Below are 21,564 nucleotides of genomic sequence, written 5' to 3' on the forward strand. Positions count from 1 at the left end.
ATACGATCAAAATATAAGAATGGGGGCATAAAAGAGTGACAGGGTCCCTCTCTATCTACAGTTGAAACCAGAAGTTTACATATACTACCTAAAAAGACACATCTGCATGTTTTTCTCACTATTTGGCATCACATCAGAATAAATCTTTCCCCTTTTAGGTCAATTAGGAACCAAAATTATTTATATTTGCCAAATGCCAGAATAATGAGAGAGATAATGTTTTAAGGCATTTTTATTACTTTCTGCAAAGTCAAATGTACATACATTTCATTAGTATTTTGTACCAATGCACTTAAACTGTATAACGCGGGTCAAAATTTTGGATATCCTTCCACAAGCTTCTCAGAATAGTTGGTCGGAATTTGGGCCCATTCCTCCTGACACAAGTGGTGTAATTGAGCTATCTTTCTTGTAGGTCGTCTTGCTCACACCTGCCTTTTCAGCTTTGACCATAAATTTTCAATAGGAGTGAGATCAGGGTTTTGTGATGGCCACTCCAAAACATTGACTTTGTTATCCTTAAGCCACTTTGTAACCAGTTTGGCAGTATACTTAAAGTCATTGTTCATTTGGAAGACCCATTTCCACCCAAGCTTTAAGTTCCTGGCTGGTGTCTTGAGATGTTGCTTCAGTATTGCCACAATCTTCTTTCCTCATGATGCCATCTATTTTGTAAAGTGCACCAGTCCCTTCTGCAGCAAAACAACCCCATAACATGATGCTGCCACCCCCATGTTTCACAGTTGGGATTGTGCTCTTAGGCTTCAAAGCTTCTCCCTTTTTCCTGCAAACATAGCAATGGTCATTATGGCCAAACAGTTCAATTTTAGTTTTGTCAGACCATATGACATGTCTCCAAAAATTAAGGTTTCTGTTTCTGTGTGCATTTGCAAACATTAATCTGTTGTTTTTTTTTATATTTCTTTTGGAGTAATGGCTTCTTCCTGGCAGAGTGGCCTTTCAGCCCTTCTTGATACAGTACTTGTAGGGACCAGCGGTGGGTTTGGTCAGGATTCACCATCTCCATCTTCCCTAGACATAAGGCTTCCCTTCCATTCCCTTTTGTGGTTCGCTTGGTACTTCCCCATACCTAGCGTGACAATAAGAGAATACACCACTGACAAAATGCAGTCATACATAGAATACATAACTATTAAACTCAGTGGTTCACAAAACTATTCTTTGATTTGAGTCAATCACTTTTATTTTTATGCATTCAACCTAGACAACCATAATGACTACTCTAAGGTGCCCAGAAATCTTTGTACCATTTCTTTTCCATGTTCCATAGTAACACATAAATTCAGAACTCTGACCTGATTTATAAACAAATTAGGATCCCAGACCCCAAAATAAATTCAGACCCTAGTCCAGACCTTTAAAAAAATTTAGACTCTTAAATTAAATGGGTTGTCTTGTCTTGTGATGAAAAATGACAGTTATGCGACTGCAGACTTCTAAATCCTTACAGCGAGTGCACTGCAGGTTTCTCTGGTGATGCCCCTGAGAGCGGGTGGTCACTCCACAACTATACGATTTGCATATGTGGCGCCCTGGACAAGCCAGGGGCCACAGAGCCCAACACCCACACACCCCACACTCCCAGAAGGCACACCAAAGCCAGAACACAAAACCCTTGTTGCCTTCCTCCAGGGGCTGATGTCCACACCAGGGGGTGGGCCAGGCGGTTGGTCCCGCCTCCGAGTAGTTCACCGTCCTGGAGGAGGAAAAACAGTCAGTCTAGTTGGAGAGGTGAAAGTGAGAGCAAGTGAAGTAGCAGTCGAGCAGTCTGAAGTGAGTCCGGGTGTGTGGCCCGGACAGATCAGCAAGGTTGGCAGATGGTTGTGACCGTCTGCAGGAGTGGCCGATTGGAGTCTGCCGTAAGGACCGTGGACGGGCGGTGGCCCGGCGGTACCGGACCGGTACACAAAGAGAGGCCAGCACCATCTGGCAGGGGCTTTTCGGACCCCGGCAAGGCTAGGAGTCGCCGTGAATTTGCCAAATCCGTTAGTGAAGGGGACCTCCTGGGTTTCCAAACAGTCAAGTCCCGACAGAAGGCAACCGTCCAACCGAGCGAGAGAGACACCGCCACCGCCAAGGCAACCGTTTCTCAGGGCCAGCGCCTGCGGGCAAAAGGGGCTCCTCCGGCCCATATCCAAGCCGGGGAGCGGGTTACCGGTGGGAACCCATTGGAACCATACAGACATCTTAGGTGCAGGGAAAGGCAGTCACCACCAACCTGCCGGGAGAAACAACACCACAGCCGTCTGTGGGACCCGTCCATCCAGCCGTGTGTTTTACCGAGACTGTGTCTTCATCATTGGGCTGAGTGTGTACCACCGTGCCATGCGGCACAGCGCTGCCATTGCGACCCTGCACCTCGCCAGGCCCCGTAGCCCGCCTGCCATCCATCCCATCCCCATCACCGGGCCCCGGGACAACCAACCCCCTACCCACGGAGGGGAGAACTAACAACCAAGCTGCTCCCAGTCACCGCTCCCGGGATCCCCGTCTAGAGCAGCGGTGGTGTCACCATAATCACCACAACCGTGGGTGGCATCACGGACAATAAATCCCCACAATCAAATCCCCTTTTCACTCACGGGTGAGGAGCGCCGCTCGAGTCCCCGGGATCCGGCCCACCGCTCGAGCCACCACCGAGCAGCAGCAGCGGCCGCAGCAGCAGCGGCAGCCGGACCCGAGCAATGGGAGAGCGCAGCGTCCCCTCCTCCGCCCGCGACAACTTGGCGTCACGAACAGGATCTTACCGCTCTGCCGTCTGGTAGAGGTGCGCCTTGTTACCGCCGGAGGTGTCCGGCCGGAAAAATTTCAGAAGCCGCCATCTTTGGCGCGAAAAGTTCCCGCTCGAGCGTCTCCTCGAGTAGTGGAGGCGCGGAGGCCTAAACCCCGCCCCGATAGAGGAGGAGCCGGAAAGAGGCTAAGGGGGACGGAAACAAGATGTCTGCACCCGATGGAGCTGCTGGAGGAGCGGCGGTCGCAGCCGCAGTGGCACCCGTGGATGGGGATGGGCCTGCCAAGGTCCCGGCCGCGCTGGCGGGGGGTGCCGCGGTCCCAGCTCTCGCTCAGGTGATGACGTTCTTCTTACCCTATGTGCCCGGAGCTACCTGGCAGCCGCAGTACGACGGGAAACCTGATGCGTTACAGGTCTTCCGGAAGAAGCTTAGCCCGCTCCTAGAATTGTACCCCCTGACTGATAAGCAACATGCAGCGGTAGTGCTGGGGCAGCTAACCGGCGTGGCTGAGCAGGAGGCGGAGACCTGGGCCGAGGGGGACTGGTCCTCTGTAGCCACCATCTTTGAGAAACTACAGACTGCCTTTGAGACCCGTACAGAAGCCGAGCTGAGGATGCAGTTTTACCAATGTCGGCAACGGCCTGTGGACAGTATTCGGGACTACGCTTTACGTCTGCAAACCGCCCTCCGCACACTGAAGCGGGTAGACACCATCAATGAGGCAGACAGCAACAAAATGTTAGTAGAGCAATTTTTGCAGGGGATGAGGTCCTCCGAGGATCGCAAACAACTCCGGCTGTGGGCCCTAGAACACCCTGATGTGGACTTTGCTGTGTTAAAGGAACGGGCCATTAAAGCCCTGCAACCCCCAGCTTCGGAAGTCTTGGAACCAGCTCCATGGCCAGTTGAGACGGCCCCCGTTGTGGTGGCCCCTGCCCTACCAGCATCTCCAGTACTTACAGCTCCAAGCAGCACGATGGAAGAACTGGCTGCCCAAGTCCGCCGCATGGATGGAGACCTTGCCAAGATCCTCGCCGCACTCCAGCCTCCGACCAGATCCCAGCCTCCGGCAAAGATACAGCTCGCCGACCGTCCTGAGGACGTCCCCTGAATGCAGCGGAGAAGAACCAATGACTCACGGTATGGACCCCCGATTTGTTACAGGTGCAGCAAACCCGGCCACTACTCCCGACGGTGTCCGTTAAACGAGCAACCCCTGGGGCCACGGGCCAATCCTCAGGAGTAGAACCCCATGGTCCCCCAGACTGGCGGGACCGATACATCGGGGCCCGACCCATCATCCCCGTTGCTGTGGACGGCATACCGGTGATGGCTCTCCTGGACACTGGATCACAGGTAACCACCATACCATATACATTGTATCAACGGTATTGGGGGACGGACGAGCTGGCTCCCCCGGATGCCAGTATAACGCTGATTGCTGCTGATGGACTCCCATTGACCCAAGTGGGATACAAACAAGTGGCCATGACCGTGGGGCGAGCTGAACTGCAACACCAGGGTATGATTGTGATAATGAATGAACCCAGTGATCATAACCCGAAGATAGTGCTAGGAACCAATGTGATGGAGCACTGTATGAGTGATGTGCTGACCCTACTGCAGCAGCTGGCCGCCACGGCGGCAGGGAGCCGACAGAGAGCTGTGCAGCGTGAGATCCGAGCCTTAATGTACCATCAGCATGTGAACTCGACAGGAGGAGAGATTGGTGGGGTGAGAGTGATGGATGTTGCCCCCTTGATTGTGCCTCCCAGGAGTGAGATGATTTGGTGTAGGGCAGCAGTAGGGGCCCAGGGGCGTGACTACCCTGCCATGATAGAACCCACGCCCTCCGAACACTGGCCCACAGTAATGGCCGCCCGGGGGGTGGTGGATGTAAAGAAGGGGAGAGTGCCGGTGAGGGTGCTGAACTGTGGGGAGGAAGAAGTCAGGCTTCCCCGGTACGCTACACTTGCCAAGTTGCTCACGCTGGATCCCCACACCATCCGTGAGGCAGTTCCCCCAATCTCACCACCTACTGCCGGCACTCACCCGCCCCAAGGGGAGTTAGATGAGTGGCACTGACAGTTACACGTAGGTACTGACGATACCCCTGCACATCATAAAGAAGGGGTCTACCGGGTGGTACGGGAGTATGAGCGAGTTTTTAGCAAACATCCCTAGACTTTGGGCAGATTAAAGGGGTCCAACACCATATCCCCATCGGTGAACACCCGCCTATCAAAGAGAGGTACAGGCCTATTCCCCCTGCACACTACCAATGTGCCAAGGACATGTTGAAGAACATGAGGGAGGCAGGGGTTATCAGGGACAGCTGTAGTCCCTGGACCGCCCCGCTGGTACTGGCTAAGAAGAAGGATGGCACTATGCGGATGTGTGTGGATTACCGGAAGATTAACCAGATCACGCATAAAGATGCTTACCCACTGCCCCGTATTGAAGAGTCCTTGGCTGCACAGAGAACCGCGAACTTCTTCTCTACCCTTGACCTCACCAGCGGGTACTGGCAAGTGGCTGTGGCACCCGAAGACCGGGAGAAAACTGCCTTCACCACCCCAATGGGGCTCTGTGAATTCAACAGTATGCCGTTTGGGCAGTGCAATGCCCCTGGAACCTTCCAACGGCTGATGGAATGCTGTCTGGGGCATTTGAATTTCGAGACCGTCCTATTGTACCTGGATGATGTGATTGTGTACTCACAGACATATGAAGCCCACTTGGAGCACCTAGCCTAGGTGTTCGCGTCCCTTGCCAAATACGGGATGAAGCTGAAGCCCTCCAAGTGTCATCTGCTGAAACCCAAAGTGCAGTATCTAGGGCATGTGGTGGGTGCAGAAGGTGTCACCCCCGACCCCGAGAAGATCACTGCCATCCAAGACTGGCTGAGACCGACCACAGTGAGGGAAGTAAGGCAGTTCCTGGGTCTGGTGGAGTACTACCGTCGCTTCATCAAGGGGTACACGAAGATGGCTGCCCCCATGCAAGACCTCCTCATGGGACAGACCAAAGGTGGTAGACCCCTCGGAGCCCCACTGGTGTGGGAAGAGAGGCATGAGGAATCCTTCCACCAGCTGAAAGCGGCCTTGACCAGAGAGGAGATCCTAGCATACCCTGATTACAACCACCCATTCATCCTCTACACCGATGCCAGCAATGTGGGCTTGGGGGCAGTCCTATCCCAGGTCCAAGATGGGAAGGAGAAAGTGATTGCTTATGCTAGCCGAAAGCTCTGGCCGACTGAAAGGAACCCTGAGAACTATAGCTCTTTCAAGCTCGAGCTCCTGGCGCTGGTGTGGGCTATCACCGAGCGGTTCCGCCATTACCTGGCAGCAGCAAAATTCACTGCTTTCATGGACAACAATCCGCTGACCCACCTGGATACAACCAAGCTGGGCGCGTTGGAACAGCGATGGGTGGCAAGGCTAGCCAACTATGATTTCACCATCAAATACAGGGCCGGCCGTGCCAACGTTAATGCTGATTCACACTCTCGGATGCCCCACCTGTCGGAAGAAGGGTGCGAGGATGACGACCTCGAAGAGATCGAGTTGCCTGCATTTCACCAGCCGCCAACTGGGAAGGTGTATGTCTCCCAACAACGGGTGAACCTGGACCCGCTGCCCAATCAGGAGTGGCAGGAAGCTCAAGACCTGGCGCCCGCTGTCTGCCTAGTCAAGATCTTGGTGGAGCAAGGCGCTGTTGGGATAGACCCTGCCGCCCTGGCTGAAGCCCAACGCCTGTGGCGAGAACGGACCCGGCTATACCTACACCAGGGAAAGTTGTACCATGAGCTGATCAACCCGAAGACTCATGAGAAAAATCCGCCAGTTGGTGATTCCCCAAGCTAACGTACCCACCGTTCTACAAGCGTACCATGATGGTGCTGGGCACTTCGGATGGAAGAAACTGGAGATGCTGTTGAGAGAGCGGTTCTATTGGAGTGGAATGCGGGAATCTGTAGAGGCCTGGTGCCGAGAGTGTGGCCCTTGCACGCTGAGAAGGAAGGACGAGGCCAGCCAGAAGGCACCCCTACACCCGATCGTTACACACCAACCGCTGGAGCTGGTCGCCCTGGACCATGTAAAGCTCACCCCCAGCCGAAGTGGGTACACCTACGCTCTAACCATGGTAGACCACTATTCAAGGTTCATGGTGGTTGTCCCAGTCAAAGACCTAACTGGCCGCACCGCCGCTAGAGCGTTCCAGGCTTATTTCTGCCGACCACATGGATACCCTGAGAAGGTGCTTACCGACCAAGGCCCAGCCTTTGAGGCGGAGGTGTTTCATGAGTTTTTCCAGTTGTATGGCTGCAAGAAGATCCGGACCACGCCTTACCATGCCCAAACCAACGGCATGTGTGAAAAGATGAACCACTTGGTCCTGGGTCTCCTCAAGACGTTACCGCTAGAAGAGCAGAACCTGTGGCCGGAGAGGTTGCCTGACCTGGTCGATATGTACAACAATATCCCTTCCAGCTCAACGAAATGCACCCCGGCGTACCTGATGAGGGCTCGCCCCGGCCGGCTACCGGTGGATCTAGATATGGGATTAGAAGCCCCAGAAGCACTCCCTTCGACAGCTGGATGGGAAACTCGGCGGAGGGCGCAATACCGACAGATCCAAGAATATGTTGAGAAGAACCTGAGTCGGAGTCAGGAACAACAGGAGCAGCGCTTCAACCAGAAGGCGTCTGCTGGCCCTTTCCAGCCTGGAGATGTAGTACTGAAGCGGAAGAGGAGGACCCACAAGCTGGATGATCAATGGGAACAAACTCCATATGTGATACAGCCCACAGGCTGGGAAGATGGGAAGGCCTACCAGATCAGTCGTGACCAAGGGGGCACCTTGGCCATGGTTTCCCGGGACCATCTAAAGAAGTGCCCACCAGCATTGAGAGCAGCGGCTGAAGTTCCGGTTCCTCCACCAGCGGAGAAAACAAAAGAGGTAATCCACACAATGATGGGTGACTTCCGCTGGCCTACACAGAACGGCGAGGTGATTCTTCCAGTAATACTGTTACCACAACCCGTGGATGAAGAAGTGATGGAGGCGGTCAACCGTGAGCCAGTGCCAGTGCCCAGGGATGAACCTGTGCCCAACTCCCCTATGCCTCCGCCTGCCCCACACGATAGCAGGGGAGAGGAACTGATTGTTCCCTCCGCCCCACTGCTTATCCCTACTGACACTGGACCCCGGTGGTCCACTCGGCCCAACCTAGGTAGACCCCCACTTAGGTACAGGGAAACTGTTCTTTAAAAGGAAAAATTGTGTGTGTGTTGAAAGTACCGTTTAAAAGAATGATAAGTAAATGATACCGTGAAAGTTACCTGATTGACAAGCCTTGATTTGCACCGGTCGTTGCCGGCAACGGGTCCCCGTTGGGACCCCACCCCTTCACCACTTTACATAAGAAACTACTTATGAACAGGCCCGAGAACATGCAGGCCAACCACAAACTTAGTGGCATGTAAATAAAAATGTTGTTACAGCTCCCACCGTTACCGCCTCCAGAGAGGCAGATTGGAGGAAAGGCCCGCAGTGGAGTAGGCTGGGGCCCAGCCACCACCGGAACCGGTGGCAATCCTCTGGGGGTTTCAGGGGTTCCCCATGGACGTGGGTCCCCTGAAAAGGACAGAACGCGCTCGGGCAACTTGTGCAGGACTGGGGTCAAGGGGTGCTGCCTGTTTGCTTAGGGGCAGCATCAGGGCCAGGTTGCTTGGGTGGGAGAGAGCGGAAGCCATAACCGTTTGCAACCGTTAGTAATGTTTAAGCAAGAGTACCTCCCGATGTGGGAAGATGTTATTATACTTGTATGTCTGTTACCGTTTTACTTTTTCTATTTTTCAGTTGGTGAAAATAAAACCGGTGATGGACGGGCAACCCGCAGACGGTCTGCATTTAACTAAGGGGGAATGTGGCGCCCTGGACAAGCCAGGGGCCACAGAGCACAACACCCACACACCCCACACTCCCAGCAGGCACACCAAAGCCAGAACACAAAACCCTTGTTGCCTTCCTCCAGGGGCTGATGTCCACACCAGGAGGTGGGTCAGGCGGTTGGTCCCGCCCACCAAGGAGTTCACAGTCCTGGAGGAGGAAAAACAGTCAGTCTAGTTGGAGAGGTGAAAGTGAGAGCAAGTGAAGTAGCAGTCAAGCAGTCTGAAGTGAGTCCGGGTGTGTGGCCCGGACAGATCAGCAAGGTTGGCAGACGGTGGTGACCGTCTGCAGGAGTGGCCAATTGGAGTCTGCCGTAAGGACCGTGGACGGGCGGTGGCACGGCGGTACCGGACCGGTACACAAAGAGAGGCCAGCACCATCTGGCAGGGGCTTTTCGGACCCCGGCAAGGCTAGGAGTTGCCGTGAATTTGCCAAATCCATTAGTGAAGGGGACCTCCTGGGTTTCCCAACAGTCAAGTCCCGACAGAAGGCAACCGTCCAACCGAGCGAGAGAGACACCGCCACCGCCAAGGCAACCGTTTCTCAGGGCCAGCGCCTGCGGGCAAAAGGGGCTCCTCCGGCCCATATCCAAGCCGGGGAGCGGGTTACCGGTGGGAACCCATTGGAACCGTACAGACATCTTAGGTGCAGGGAAAGGCAGTCACCACCAACCTGCCGGGAGCAACAACACCGCAGCCGTCTGTGGGACCCGTCCATCCAGCCGTGTGTTTTACCGAGACTGTGTCTTCATCATTGGGCTGAGTGAGTACCACCGTGCCGTGTGGCACAGCGCTGCCCCTGCGACACTGCACCTCGCCAGGCCCCGTAGCCCGCCTGCCATCCATCCCTACCCCATCACCGGGCCCCGGGACAACCAACCCCCTACCCACGGAGGGGAGAACTAACAACCAAGCTGCTCCCAGTCACCGCTCCCGGGATCCCCGTCTAGAGCAGCGGTGGTGTCACCAAAATCACCACAACCGTGAGTGGCGTCACGGACAATAAATCCCCACAATCAAATCCCCTTTTCACTCACGGGCGAGGAGCGCCGCTCGAGTCCCCGGGATCCGGCCCACCGCTCGAGCCACCACCGAGCAGCAGCAGCGGCCGCAGCAGCAGCAGCAGCCGGACCCGAGCAGTGGGAGAGCGCAGCGTCCCCTCCTCCGCCCGCGACACATACATGCAATCAAGTGCTGACTAGACATGCTTGGCCTTGTTCAGTATAAGTGTATTGAGCATGACTAGTTAGAATATGGTCAGAAGAATGCAAATCATACACTTGCGGTTACATGACTGCCTGCTCTCACTAGTAGCACCAGAGAATCTTGACAATATGCGGTGTGTATGCTGTATGGATTCAGAAGTCTGCAGTCACATAAAGTGGCTGCAGACATTCTTCCGAAGTGCGGACACTGCTTTAATTCAGACCCTAAACTGGACCCTAAAGAAATTTACACCTCATACCAGAACCTAAAATAAATCCAGATCCCAGATCATTTCTTTAAATGAATTTGAAATAAATTCAGAGTGCAGGCCAAAGCCTTCCATCAAATCAGACCTCAACTAGATCCCTAAATTAATTTAGACAACAGACCAGACTCGTAAACTAATTTTCCCCTTAGACCAAGCCTCTAAATTAATTCTGATAAAAAAAAATCCTGAATAAATTAAATTAATAAATTATAACCTAAAGTTTGCTTGCTAAAATCTCTGCAATTGAAAGAAAAAGATTCAAATTAAAACTGTTTTAATCAGCTCTGAATTCACTATTCCATGATGACGTGGCCAGTTTAACAAGCATAAACTGATGAAATATCCTCTTTAAGGCACACCCAAGTAAACCACTTACCTAAGGATACAATTTACCCTCTTATACATGTCAAAATGTCCAGCTCTACTCAAACAAATAATGGCTGACATTTGCATATGTGAGCATAAATTTCTTTTCTGGATTTGGCGCATCATTTCAGCCAAAATAAGCACTTTAACTAAATAATAATAATAATTAACTTAATGACCTAAGATATTAGGATTCTTCAAGCTGCTATCTCTAAATTTGTATAAGTTAGTAAAAGACCTTGCACCAAAGAGAAATGAATATAATGCAACAAAGGACTATGCAGATTAACAGTTGTACATCTTTCCCATTAATAAAATGCAGCTCAGTTGGTTTGGCTCATAGTAATAAATGCCACAATGGATCTCCTTCTGTGGCAAATTAACAGTTCTCCCACTTATGCCCTTACCTGTTAAATCTATTTTTGCAATTTCTGTCACCAAATACAAAATCACTCAGTCCTATTTCACGCCCCTACCTAATACTGTGAAGGTGCTTAAGACATCGTTTACATTTTATTATCAACCTTTCACCACATACTATAATGCTCACCAAAACTAAGTTTCTTGGGCTAGTTTAGTTGGCGGATAGGCAAGGATTTAGTATTTTTAACATATTTTACCTTACCACAAACACCAGAAAAAATCCTTTATTTGAAATAAAATACAAAAACCCCACCCTCTGGGTGACTTTATTAACCCCCAAAACACTGAGGTCTGACGTAATCCACACAACGTCTCATGACAATTGCAGCTCTGCTACATCTGAAATGATAGCGCACAGCCATAGAACATGACCGCCTGCTGTGAGTTTCAGGCAGAGAATGAGCCGCTTGATAAGCGGTGATGCCACTCAGGTTATTTGCGGTCACAGCAAAGGATTTTTTCGGTGTATGTGCTTATTTCTTTTCAGTTACAGATTAGTAGTGGAAGGTGGTGGTCTCATAGATGCATCCCATTACTAATCTAGGACTAATCTAGAACTAGGACTGTGAGAGGTCATTAACTCCTTATTACCCAGATTGAAACTGCACCAGGAAGAGCTAGAGGTAAACTTCCAGGATTATCTGATGAATGTGACAATCCTGGTCAGCTGCAGGCTGCTATTTTTAGTCTGGGGGGCCCAATAAGCATGGGTCTTCCCAGCCTGAGAATACCAGCCCCCTGCTGTCAGGATTTATTATGACTGGGTATCAAAATTTGGACTGCACGCTGTTTTGAAAAATTATTTATTTAAGTAATTTTTTAAAAAGCCGCATGCAGGTTCTCTTATTCTGATACACAGCCAAGATAAGCGCATGTCTGGGGGCAAATGCTTTATCTGTACTGGGTATCATAAAATAAGGGGACCCTATGCCGATTTATTTATTTTTACTGCAATAGAGACCCACACAGGATCTCTAAATTGTTGCTGTCAGACACACTGTCAAACAGAATTGGGCGCATCCGACGCAAGCCAATCAGAGACGCCAGGACTGCCGGTGGGCAGGTGAAGCAGTGCATATGCATGTCAAGATATTGTATAGGACGTACTTAGTTCCCACCAGGTTCCATACGTTTTTTTTTCAGAATGACCTCCACTTTTTTTCAGGTAAAGGTCCAGATCCTGGCTCCATAACACATAATCTGTGGACCTGGCACAAATCTCTGCCTTCAGGTCCCAGATATCTCAACAAACTGCTCTGGTCTTATCAGAACCTTTGGTTAAATTCCCATTGGTTCTTTTACTGGCTGATAAACCTCATTTTTTCTTACCAGGCCCATAAATTGGAACAATACATTTTATTGGAGTAACTTCTTCATGACACCTCAGAGTGGAAATCTCTGCCCTTCACCTTAATATAGTCAAGTTGAAAATTATTTAATAACTAAAAACAAAAATTCTCTTCACATGTAACTTTTAGATTATACATTCTGCAGACTTACTAATTGTTTGTGCACTATATATGTGTTTTATAACAATAACTTCTCTTTCTACATATAACTTTTTACAGAAAAAAAAAATATATATATAATAATAATATTAATTTTTATTTCTATAGCGCCAACATATTCCGCAGCGCTTTACAATTAAGAGGGGACATGTACAGACAATATGAGACAATACAAAATAACAAAATTAAGATACCAGGAGGAGTGAGGGCCCTGCTCGTAAGCTTACAGTCTATAAGGAAATAGGGGAGACACAAAAGGTGAATGGGGGGGAGAAAAGCTTGTCATATATGGTCCAGCCATCGATTTAATTAATAGGGTATTCGAAAGCAGCTACATGAACCCGTCGGTGAGAATTTATACAGGTACAGGGGACGAGAACTGGAAGTAAATTTTTTGAAGGGCAGAAAGAGACTAGATTAGATCAGGGCAGTGAGTTGATAGGCTAGTCTAAAGAAATGCGTTTTTAGGGCCCGCTTAAAGGTGTGGATGTTGGGAATTAATCGGATTTCTCTTGGTAGTGTGTTCCAGAGCATAGGCGCAGCTCGTGAGTCTATATATATATTGAGTACAATTAGCATAATATTCATTTGATCACTGTTCCCCTTACACCGAGATCAAGCACATATCAATTTGTATGCATTAATCTAGCATATATGACAAATTTAAATTCTAATTTTGGACATTCATGTCTGAAATCACAAACCCTAATGCTGACAGTGGATGACAGCACCATTCTGATTGATATCATCAGCTTTTGAGCATATATTAGACAAATACAATAGGATTCTAAATACAGTGAAACCTTGGATTAAGAGTAACTTGGTAAGACAAGCAAAGCGTTTTAAAAATTTGTAACTTGGTTTACGAGCAATGATTTGCAATAAGAGCAAATACTCACCGCGCACACTTCCGGTTCTGTCCTTTCACCATGCTCTGACCCGTTCTGGAGGTAACTTTCTGTACGCATGCACTGTATAATGTATAAACTATACCATTGTACAGTTCAGTATTTACTATATAGCATGTCTATCAATTTGCATCTGTGGATACAGTATTGTACTTCCTTTCTGCTGACCAGGACAGCACATTGCTTGTACTGTAATCTAATTGCCTGTGCAGTTTTCCTATCCCACATTTGGCTTAGTTCTGACGTTATTTGGGGGAGAATAGATTTGGGGGGTGCATTTTTGTGTATTGTTCTATAATAAAGGTTGTCATATTTATACATCATGTTTTCTCTCTATAGCGTACCTCCCGCACACCAACAGTTCTATTGTAAGCTAACGTGCAGTTTAATTTGTTTTATATGTTTTTTACTGTACTGTTGTACAGTATTTTGTATTAGTGTAACTGTAATAATTTTATATGAATACAGTACATTATTTTGTATTACGCTAATAAGTTTGTATAAATACAGTAAATAATTTTGCGTTGTGGAACGAATGGTCTGCGTTTGAATTATTTCCTGTGGGAAAATTTGCTTTGATATAAGACTAACTTGGTTTAAGAGCACACTCCTGGAATGAATTATTCTCGTAATCCAAGGTTCCACTGTATAGGGTCAAAGTAGCTGAGTAGTATAGCCTGTAGTAGTCAAAGTTCACTAATATATAGGTGTTCCCTCTATTTTTTTGAGCAGTATATATATATATATATATATATATATATATACTATTTCAGTGCTAAAGACTTCTGGACTGGAGCTGTAAAGAAGCTATTTATATCCAGTAATTTAAGGATTGGGTGAATGCTCTCCAGTGCACTAAACCTTTTATGTATGTTATATAGGGAGCAGATGAGCAAAGTGTTCCTTCATAGAGTGCAAGTAAAAAACAATGCTTTCCTCTATACGACCACCTCTGGGGACTAACTGCTAACAGATGCATTAGAGTGCACAACAAACACTCATCTTTATATTTACCACAATAAATAGATATTCTAACACCACTTAAACATTCTGCATAGGCTGCAGCTTTTTTACAATGCACAGTCTTCATTGAATCATATGGTATGTAATTTTATTCTAAATCCACTTATATTTTCTTGGTTTTACTCTAAAATGACTATTTTGTTTCTCTGCAGCAAAGAATATCCAGTTGTTCCAAGAAGCACTGTGCGACAAAAGGTTACTTCTAACCATAGCCCGTTCTCCTCCGAATCCCGAAATATAAGTAGTTCCTCTAACCTCAGTTCCCAGTATCAGTGTGAGAATGGTGTAAGCAGCACTTCTCAGGACCTAATGCCTTCTTCTAACTCCTATTCTTCATTGCCACACGAACCTGGTCCTATATATCACTGTACAAAGAGGAAAGGTAAGTGGATATGAGTAGTAATTATAATAAGAGTAACGTTGGATGTGTGATTTTTTTTATAATCGATTTTTTTTAAAAAACATAGATGAAGGATGGAATAAAAGCTGAACTTATGGGTTCTGTTTTAGAAAGAAAACAACCTGGAGGGAGAACAGGAGCACAAATAGGGTCTTTTCTGTGCTACAGGAAGGTAGAGAAAAAATGTACAGACTCACCTGTACCAGTTGTGTGTAGCCACAACCAACTGTGAAGGTATCAGAAAATGTCAGCTGCTGCAGCACCCCTGTGTGAATTGAAGAGGCTGGAGAATGGGGACTGAGCCGCACTGCTGTGTAAAGAGACCACCAAAGGAGAATCCAAGTGATTTTAATAGTAAACGCTTTTCCTCGCCTTCATCAGGACAACATATATACCATATTTTTCGGATTATAAGACATACTTTTGCTCCCCAAAATTTGTGTCTCATAATGCAAATGTAGCTTACCGGGAGGTGTAGAATGGGCGCTGTTTTGGCTACAGGGCGCTATGCTGGCTGCGGTGGGGGCTGTGCTGGCTACGGTGGGGGTTGTGCTGGCTGTGGTGGGGGTTGTGAAGGCCCCCACTGCATCACCAGCAGCATCCCCCTACTCCAGCAACGCCCCTGTCTCCTGTGACCCTGCTCCACCACCACTGCCGCTCCCCCTCCAGTAAACCACCTTTGGAGTATAAGACGGACCCCATTTATTTTTGTTTTAACATTTTTTATCTCTAAATTTGGGGTGCATCTTATAATCTGCTGTGTCTTATAAAATGAAAAATATGGTATGTGATTTTGTCCTGATGAAAGCGAGGGCTCTCACTGAAACACATTGACTAATAGAATCACTTGGATTCTACTTTGGTGTCTATTTACACGACAGCACAGCTCAGTTTCTATTCCTCTCCAGCCTCAATGGGTTCTGTTTTGGGACTTTTCCAAAAACTGAAGAGTAGTGTAAAATGAATTAAAGTAGAAGGAAAGTGATCAGTAAGATGGCCTGGCATCCACAAACAATGCCACAATATCACTTTTAAACTGGATCTGTCACTAGATCTGTTCTATGGGTCTGTTTCTAGACTCCCTCTTTTCTTTAAAATAAGTTTAATTCCAGTAATATTAAGATCATGTTAGGAGTGGTTCAACAGGCTTGCAATTCATCTCTAAGCAGTTTCATCTTGTCCCTCCTGCCCTCAGAAATTTTATTGACAGACAAATGTGGTTTCAAGCTTGGGTAAATCTACAATGTTGTGCCACAGATATAATACACACACACACACACACACACACACACACACACACACACACACACACACACACACACATATACTGTATATATAAAGATACCAGAGGTAAACATACAATTGGTGCAACATGTGCAGCCTAATAGGGACCCAAGAGGTTAGTGGGCCTATGTCAACCTCCAAAGCAGGTGAAATTGTGCATTATGATGAACTCTTGGACTGCAAAGGGGCCATATTTTTAGGACTATAAGACGCACCGGACCATAAGACACACCCTGGTTTTAGAGGAGGAAAATAGGAAAATAAAATTTTAAACAAAAAATGTGGTCATGACACACTGTTATGGGGCGAGGATCTGCTGCTGACACTGTTATGGGGGTAATGTCCCCAAATTCTCTACTAAGGTAACCCAGCCTTGTAATGATCCTCCTGCCTTGTATATACAGTATATGTCCCTCATCCTGGTATAGCCCCCATCCTGATATATACCGTCATCCTGGCATATGGCCGCATCCTGCTATATACTGGCATATGGCCGCATCCTGCTATATACCCCATCCTGGCATATGGCCCCATCCTGCTATATAACCCATCCTGGCATATGGCCCCATCCAGCTATATACCTCCATCCTGCTATATACCTCCATCCTGCTATATACCCCCATCCTGCTCATATACCCACATCCTGCTCATATACCTCCATCCTGCTTATATACTCCCATCCTTCTATATACCCCCATACTGCTCATAGACCCCCATCCTGCTCATATACCCCCATCCTGCTCATATACTCCCATCCTGCTCATATACTCCCATCCTGCTATATACCCCATCCTGCTCATATAACCCTATCCTGCTCATATACCCCCATCCTGCTCATATACTCCCATCCTGCTATATACCCCCATCCTGCTCATATACCCCCCATCCTGTTCATATACCCCCATCCTGCTCATATACCCCCATCCTGCTCATAATATACCCCCATCCTGCTCATAACATACCCCCATCCTGCTATACACCCCCATCCTGCTATATACCCCCATCCTGGTATACGGCCCGCATCCTGCTCATATACCCCCATCCAGCTCATAGACCCCCATCCTACTCATAATATACCCCCAACCTGCTCATAATATACCCCCATCCTGCTATACACCCCCATCCTGCTATACACCCTCATCCTGGTATACGGCCCGCATCCTGTGGCACATAAAAAAAATAAACGTTCGTACTCACCTTACCTCACTCCCTGCAGCATCGCTCCTCCTCCCGTCTGTGCCAGCAGCAGCGCTGGAGTGTGGAGCCGGCCACAATCTCTGCAGTATCGCGATGTCCTCCTGTCTGTGCCGGCGGCTGCGTGTGGATCCATGCGCACAGCGATGACATCATCGCTGTGCGCACCGCTAGTCTCCACACAGCTGCCACTGGCACAGACAGGAGGCATCGCTGTGCTGCAGGGATCGTAGTCGGTGAGTTATACTGATTCACTGCACCCCGCGCTGATGATGATGCACGGGGGGCAGTGAATACAGCCGCACATGATCACTCCAGGCTGCAGTTGCCAGGGGTGATCATGTGGGCAGGCTGTTTAATAGGCGCGCATTCCCCGCCCATCACCCCACCCACCTGTCAGCGGCGGCTTCAGCGCTGAGAGATGATGGGCGGGATGATGGGCGTGCATATTAAATGAGCGGGTCCACGTGGTCACGGCAGGCTGGCACAGCTTACTTGTGCCGCCGATGACCCACTCCACCACAGCACCCTCATCCCCACGCAGCCCTACATTCAGACTATAAGACGCACCCTCCACTTTCCCCCAACATTTGGGGGGGAAAAAGTGCATCTTATAGTCCGAAAAATAAGGTATTGTTCTTGCACTTTCATTTGTGCCCGCCAGTGAAAGATACCCTTAGTAAACATGATTCTTGCAGTAGATGGTATTAGAACCTATTTATACCCTGAAAGTGCTTCTGGTCGATAGGTTTTATCATACTCCAGTGCTATGGAGATTGCAGATTCTACTGAGCATCTGCCAGAATTCAGCAGCAAGACAGGAGGACATTTAGAAGAACTTGTCAGTCACAAAGACGGGAGGAGAGTTTGCAGCCTGAATATCTTTGGACTTCTAAAAATTGACAGTGTATTCAGAAATGATTAAAAAGTCATTCTGGGTGGATTTTCATAGTAAGTACACCATCTTTGTCAGGGATTGTCTGGTTTGGTGGAGATCTCCGAGTTCCGACCCCCAGTGATTGGTAATTGTCTACCCTTTGGATAGGAACTACAGTAACTTTCAATCTTCGTAAAGCTTTTTTTAACAGAGGAGGACCTAATACAAGGGTATAAAACCTAATTGAATCACCAAAATGCAGACTTTTTTACCTCTCCTAACAATTGCCACTAGGGAATTACTCATTGTTAACTGAGGCTAAAGATCTCCCCAGTAAGGAAAAATATATCACCAGGCTTTCCCCTCCCACAAAACCAAGAGCTGTAAAGTACGTCCCTGGATTACCAAATGGTATTGCATTCCAATAAGTGTTCTAATGAAAAAACATTGAAAGGAATATGTTTTACCTTTAAAGGGACTGTGTCAGCAGGTTTCTGCAATGTAACCTGAAGACAGCATGCTGCAAGACTTAATATAGAGAATTCAGCCCAGTGTTTGTTATCTCACAGTCTTTTTTTTGTCTACTTGCAATGTTAGTTTAAGCCTCTTATCGTTATTATTAATGGGTCTCGGCAGCATGTGAGTTGTTGTCCGACTCAATCCCCTTCTGTGATTAGCAGCTTCTGTCTATGGAAATGTATGCTGAAAGCCTGGTGTGGGAAGGGGCAGCTTTCCCAGCACTGCTACATGCAAAATCTAAAATATTTCACTGTCAGGACGACTGCACACAGTAACATAAGTGATACATCGTTTAACTCAGGGCTTCTTAGCCTCTATCATGCTGTTCTCAGATGAGGTAGAAAAAACCTGCTGAAAGACTCCCTTTAAATATATATATGTGCTTGTAATGATGGCAGAATCATTAATAATGGTTGTATGTTACATGTTGCTATAAATCATATACACTGTTTATAAGAAACCTTTACTTTCTGTGCAGCGAGTGAAGAATCAGCTGAGCATCCTTATAAGAAACCCTATATGGATACATCTCCAAGTGAAGAAGACCCATACTACAGATCTGGGTACCCTCAGCCATCCTCCTCCTCTTCATCTTCAACACCCTTTCGCTCAGAGTCTGCCCAACGCCAGGCCTGCATGTATGCTAATTCAACTTCTGCTACAGAACAAGTTACAGGCATAGAAGACATTTCTTGCAATAGTTGGTCTAATGTACCCGCTTATAGCAGCTGTACCGTAGGAGGAGGGATGCAATCAATGGAACGATTGCCCTACCAGCACTTCTCTGCTCATTTTACCTCCAGCTCACTTATGCCAAGATTGAGTAACCATGGAAATTCACAGTCTGCCGATACCCACACAATGTTCCAGCATCAACCTTCTCACCAGGCTATTGTGAGGCAATGTGCTCCTCAGTCTGGATTACAACAGGCATCATCACTTCAATCCTCTGACTTCCTCTACCCACATGGTGTTCCACGGACCCTATCCCCACATCAGTACCACTCTGTCCATGGAGTGGGCATGGTACAAGACTGGAATGACAACAGTTAACAAAACAGACATGAGACAAACGTTTTGGGTAAAGTTTAAGCAAACTGTCTCTAGGTCCACAGAAAGTGGACATGTGTTGAATGGACAAGATTTGTAAGAAGAACTGTTATTTCTTGAACTCCTCTAAACAAACATTCACTTTGGTCTTTCACTTTCTCCCTATTTCTTCTGACACCGGGATCACAAGTAGGACAGAAAGAATTGATGGACGGGCAATAAATTGATGAAAAAAATAAGCCTGTTGGAAAGAGCCTATATGGCTTTGCACTTCACACAACAGGCTGCACCATAATGGTGTATACACATATAAAAAAGAAAGTGAAAAACTTATGCACTTCATGAATTCACCTGCATGCCTCGGCCATAAATTGGTGTTTGCAGTGTGTTACACTGTGTGATAATGGAGGCTGGAACCTATGGGTTTATAAATACGTTAGCAAAATATTGGACATAGTAAGGTTGTATTGGAGAGTGGAAATGATTTCATCATACAGCTATGCCTTCTGAGATTTTATGGTTTTTATTTTTTTTATTTTAATGGGTGGAGGGCTAATATCGTTACTTACCCCACCGTAAATGTACACACAAGCTGCAGTGTATGTTTGTTAGGAATTCAGGTGAGCAAGTTGTGATATTCAAACACAAAACATTTTTTCATTAATTCAACATATCCAAATAGCCTTAGTCTACCCAGCTTCAGACATAAACAAAGGGCTTGATTCATCAAGTTGTTTTTGCCAGAAATCTGATGTACACACCTTGAGATATTGAAGAATTTTTGATCAACTCGAAAACTTTGCGTCTTCTGCTGGTTTCAGTTCAGGCCAGGTATGCCAATGTGGGCAGAGATGAGGCACAACAGGGTGTGGCAAAGACTGCCTGGCAAATCCATCATAACTTACACCTCTAAAGTCATGTAAATTCCACAAGAAATGTTACACCAGCCCCCGGTTGGAATAACATTTCTGGTGGAGGCGTGTGGTAATTGTAAGATGTCCTTAATTCACTAAAAGGTGCGTACCTCTTAAAGGGGATCTGTCACCAGGACAAAAGTTGACAGTTTTTGTTTGTATTATATTTCCGCTGCTCTCCTGAGTATTCTGTGTTATCCGTTTTTGAAAGTTGACTTTTATATGGGTGGATATGGCCCTTTTTATCTAGTGTTGATGGTTATGGTCTTCAGTAGAGATGAGCGGATCAGGAAAAATTCAAATATGTTCATGCTTTTTTTTTCACAGGAAATTTGATTCAAGAAGTTATTCTCCACAAATGTAATGTCCCTTGTTATGTTCGGCAGTCTATCTAGACCCCAGAACATAATGAACATACTGTAATTGGTGAAAAGTAAAACAAAAATCGTGATCCTCACCTTGAGCTCACATCTCCAGCCACTCTGCTACTCACCTCCACCCTTCCGGTCCTCGCTGCATCTTCAGATTACCCACCGTTCATGATGAGATTTTTGGTCTTCTAACACTAAGCTAGACTAGGTATCATTTTGCCTTGGTTGACTCTGCACAGGTGTGTGGCAGGTCATCATGACACATGTTGTGACATCATGACGCCACTGACACTCTTGTGCGCCTGTGCAGAACCCTCCCAGGGAATCAGAAGATGATACAAGGATCAGATGGATGATGGTGAGTAGATGGGTGGTCAAAGAGGTGATCCCTGAGGTGAGTATAAGGATTTTTTAAATTTTGTTTAACCTTTTAAGGGCTCAGAAAAATGTCAGCTAATGGTCACCATTTTGCTGAATCCACATGGAAGCGAATCACAAACAAATCTGCAATTTGGCAAAAGTTTACTATTTAACTCAATTATT

General features: G+C 47.4%; 1 protein-coding gene across 2 annotated transcripts in view; it reads left to right on the plus strand.

Annotated features, from left to right (window-relative positions):
• Positions 1-21,216, plus strand: part of TBX5 (T-box transcription factor 5) — a 96,829-nt gene extending 75,613 nt beyond the window's left edge. The window contains exons 6-7 of one of the 2 annotated variants that reach the window (XM_075341703.1): positions 14,565-14,798; positions 19,169-21,216. In XM_075341703.1, coding sequence (XP_075197818.1) covers positions 14,565-14,798; positions 19,169-19,739 — 805 coding nt within the window. In that variant the 3' untranslated portion in view covers positions 19,740-21,216. Of the gene's footprint in view, positions 1-14,564; positions 14,799-19,164 lie in introns of both variants that reach the window. The other variant, XM_075341702.1, reaches the window with a different exon arrangement.
• Positions 21,217-21,564: the final 348 nt, after the last annotated feature.

The sequence above is a fragment of the Anomaloglossus baeobatrachus genome, chromosome 1, assembly GCF_048569485.1.
Source record: "Anomaloglossus baeobatrachus isolate aAnoBae1 chromosome 1, aAnoBae1.hap1, whole genome shotgun sequence".
In the NCBI taxonomy this organism is placed as follows: Eukaryota; Metazoa; Chordata; class Amphibia; order Anura; family Aromobatidae; genus Anomaloglossus; species Anomaloglossus baeobatrachus.